The sequence below is a fragment of the Antechinus flavipes genome, chromosome 2 (genome assembly GCF_016432865.1).
Source record: "Antechinus flavipes isolate AdamAnt ecotype Samford, QLD, Australia chromosome 2, AdamAnt_v2, whole genome shotgun sequence".
Lineage (NCBI taxonomy): Eukaryota > Metazoa > Chordata > Mammalia > Dasyuromorphia > Dasyuridae > Antechinus > Antechinus flavipes.
This window is the reverse complement of record NC_067399.1, coordinates 514,088,632-514,092,316: the sequence shown is the minus strand read 5'-3', so window position 1 is coordinate 514,092,316 and position 3,685 is coordinate 514,088,632. Positions and strand designations below refer to the sequence as shown.

General features: G+C 47.8%; 1 protein-coding gene across 1 annotated transcript; it reads left to right on the top strand.

The window, feature by feature from the left end:
- The first annotated feature begins 258 nt into the window (after nucleotides 1–258).
- On the top strand, nucleotides 259–3,294 carry PSMB5 (proteasome 20S subunit beta 5). Its single transcript, XM_051980455.1, has 3 exons — nucleotides 259–481; nucleotides 1,236–1,542; nucleotides 2,773–3,294. The coding sequence occupies exons 1-3, from the start codon at nucleotides 284–286 to the stop codon at nucleotides 3,057–3,059; spliced, it is 792 nt and encodes a 263-aa protein (XP_051836415.1). The 5' UTR covers nucleotides 259–283; the 3' UTR covers nucleotides 3,060–3,294.
- The last annotated feature ends 391 nt before the right edge of the window (nucleotides 3,295–3,685 follow it).

Below are 3,685 nucleotides of genomic sequence, written 5' to 3'. Positions count from 1 at the left end.
ACTATAACCCAAATTAAGATGGCTCCAAAGTTTGAACGAAAATCAAGCGGGTCGACTTTTTACCCCTCTGCCAAAGCGGCTTTCTCGGTTGGGGCTTTGCTGGTCTGGGGGCGGGCCCCAGGCTGCCCGGACCCAAGATGGCTGGCCACTCCCATTGTCGCGATACATGCGAAGCTCGGACGGGCAGGCTTTGCCAGGTTGCCCTTTTCCAAAAAGGCCGCCGATCCCTATATAGCGGGCGACGTGAAGCCGCCCGTACGACTTCCGTTTTCCCTTAGTAAACATGGCGCTCGCCAGCGTGTTGGAGAGTCCTCTGCCTGTGAACGGGGTCGGGTTTTTCGGGCTCGGGGGTCGTTCAGACCTTCTGGACCTGGGTCCGGGGGCTCCCGGAGATGGGCTGAGTCTGGCGGCTCCCAGCTGGGGTGCCCCGGATGAGCCGGGGATCGAACTTCTTCACGGAACCACCACTCTGGCCTTCAAGGTGCTGATGCCGCTTTGCGGCCTGGGTGGGGGTGGGCCCCCACACCTCTCGAGTCTGCCCCCGAGGTCTCTGCTTCGCCGCTCTGTGGCCGAGGAGACCTCCTAGAGCAAACCTGGACCGACCCTGCCGCCGCCCTTTGCAAAGTCCCAGCCACTCCTAGGCTCGAGCTCCGGGCCTAGGCCTCAGGGATGGGGATGATGCTGTTGCTCGTGACGCCTACGCCGACCTGGGAAACAGGGGGGCGAGGTAGAAGGTGGGGGGGTCATGGAGGATTGTAACCTGGGGCAATGAGGGCCGGCAGCACCAGGATGCAGTCCCGAGAGTCTTGGGGGTATCCAAAATGCTGTGTCACTATGAAGAGGACCAGTGCCCCAGATCTTGGAGCTAGAGGATCGGTCCTAGGTCTGAGCTCTATGAACAGCTAGCTGTGTGGCCTCCGGCAAGGTAGTTAACTTCTCTGAGCCTTAGTGGCCTCGACTCAAAAGCGGGTCGCCAGCTGCTGTGGGTCCAGTGAGCTAATCCAAGTGGGAGTCGGGGGAAGGCGGAAGGCGATCCCAGCACCACAGAATTGGCGTTGCCAGAGTCCCAGAGAAGTGACTTGCGGAAGTCCTGTTGCCAGGCAGGGATAGAAATGCCAGGGGAATGCTCTTCGGGTGAGGAAGGTCCAGAGGGGCAGTGGAAAGTGACTGGGCACATAAACGAGTGGGACCTAATAGTAGCTGTGTGTCTTCCCTTTTCTCCCCTCTCTGTTCAGTTTCGGCATGGCGTCATTGTTGCCGTGGACTCTCGAGCCACAGCTGGTGCTTACATTGCTTCCCAGACAGTGAAGAAGGTGATTGAAATCAACCCTTACCTGCTGGGCACCATGGCTGGGGGAGCTGCGGACTGCAGCTTCTGGGAGCGCCTCCTGGCCCGACAGTGCCGGATCTACGAGCTCCGAAACAAGGAGCGCATCTCTGTGGCTGCCGCCTCTAAGCTGCTTGCCAACATGGTCTATCAGTACAAAGGCATGGGGCTGTCCATGGGTACCATGATTTGTGGCTGGGACAAGCGAGGGCCTGGTGAGTGCTGTTACTGACAGTATTCCTGGATTGCTGAATAGGGATGGAGAACAAGTAGTCTGATCCAAGTGCTGGAGAAGATTTATGTGGATTGTTCGCTTGATTTGGTTGGTTTTGGTTAGCCTCTTCGGACTGAAAGGAACTTCTGGGGAATATTTTGCTCATTTTCCTAATCATTCTTCATAATTTTTCAAATAATGGATTGCACAGAATAATTTGGGAATCTTTGTGATGTTTAACAGTCCCAGTAGGGAAGTTTTCTTCTCTGACAAAACTGTTAGCCATTCTTTTCCTCACCTCTGTGGAAATGGAGAACAGAAAGTTTTGCTCTTTTTACTTAGCTTAGAAAAGCTGGGCTTTGAATAGTTGAATAACTAGTAATTGGAGTAAGGAAGGTTAATCCAAGTTTGAATTGGTCAGGAAGGGTAGTATTTGAGACCATGCAGGGAATTAAACTACATGCTTCTCTCTGACTCCATTCCAGCCAGTCTCTTTCTCTTTCCCCTGAATTCTTGATGCATTTGAAGTGCTAAAAGTATTCTCTAATTATTTCATGGTTCCTTAGTTAGATTCTCCCTAAGGATAATGGGACCTTCACTTTTGTTTGCCTTATAGTGCTTGGTAAAACAGTGCTCAGCACTGAGTAGTCACTGATTAAACACCAGCTAGCTTATTTAAGTGGAGAGAACACTTAAAAGTCTTTATTTTTCATTATAAGATAGGAAGAAGTAGCTTTCTGTAGACCTTAGATACCCAAATTTAAGAATTTTTTTGATAATTGATTCTTTGTTGCCTACTCTGATTCCTTCCATTTCTTTTTGCTAAAGCTAATATTTCTAGTAAAATATTGAATATGTTGATATTCAGTGTTGATAATGGACATCCTTGTTTTACTCCTGATCTTATTGGGAAGGCTTCTTTTTACCCCATTACATATAATTTTGCTAATGGTTTTAAATAGATGCTATTTAGCATTTTAAGGAAAGCTCCATTTATTCCTGTGCTTTTTAAAGAATTAAGCAGAGGTGCTGTATTTTGTCAAATGCTTTTTCTGCATTTATGGGGATGTATTTAAGATTTTCAATGTGATTTTCTCCTGTTTGCCTCATTTTTCAATTGATCATTTCTGTTATTCTTTGCTATAATTGTGACTGGGAGTTTGAACCAGAATGGGAGGTGGTATTGTCTTAACAAATCTGTGAATCTCCTTACTTTCTTTTACTCCTCTAGGCCTGTACTACGTGGACAGTGAGGGAAACCGTATCTCTGGAGTCACCTTTTCTGTAGGTTCTGGTTCTGTCTATGCTTATGGGGTTATGGATCGGGGCTACTCATTTGACCTAACTGTGGAAGAGGCGTATGACCTGGCCAGAAGAGCTATCTACCAGGCTACCTATCGGGATGCCTACTCAGGAGGTGTGGTCAATCTTTACCATGTCCGAGAAGATGGCTGGATCCGTGTCTCCAGTGACAATGTGGCTGATCTGAATGACAAGTATCAGGGAGCGGCCCTCTGAAGGAGGGGGAGGTGTTGTTTTCTGGCTTTTTTGGGGTGACTGATATTTGATGCCAGGGATACAAAGTTCACCATACAGAACTGGAAAGGGACCTGGCTTTTTTCCCTGCCTAGGACTTGATTATTTTTTAAAACAACTATTCACTGACCTCTGTATGTTACTCATTAGTTACTAAGCTGCTACAGAAGCAAATGTTCATTTTACTTTGTTATTAACATTATATAGCTTAACCCCAGCTAGTGTCATGTTTTTTGTCCATGTCTTTTGTCCACATCATGCCTCCTCCAAGCACTTTACAGTCAAACAAGCCTGGACAGTGGGAGGGATGCACTGTAATTACAGGAAACAGTGGTGTGAAAGGTTTGTGTAGTGAATACATTAACATCCCTGCTCAGGAGACTAATAACAAAGGAGAAGGAAAGAGAGGCAGGGAGGAGGGGAAAGACACTTTCCAGTGTGGTTTGTAAAGAAATGAAAAGTTGATGAGGTGGAAAGATGCGCAAGAGACTGTGCCAGGCAAGGCTGCAGAGGAGAAGGCTTTCACCCCACAATTGGGGAGGGGAGCTGGTACTTAAAAGTATTTGGGGAAATGAAATCTAAGGGTAAATGTTCTTAGATTTTGAAAA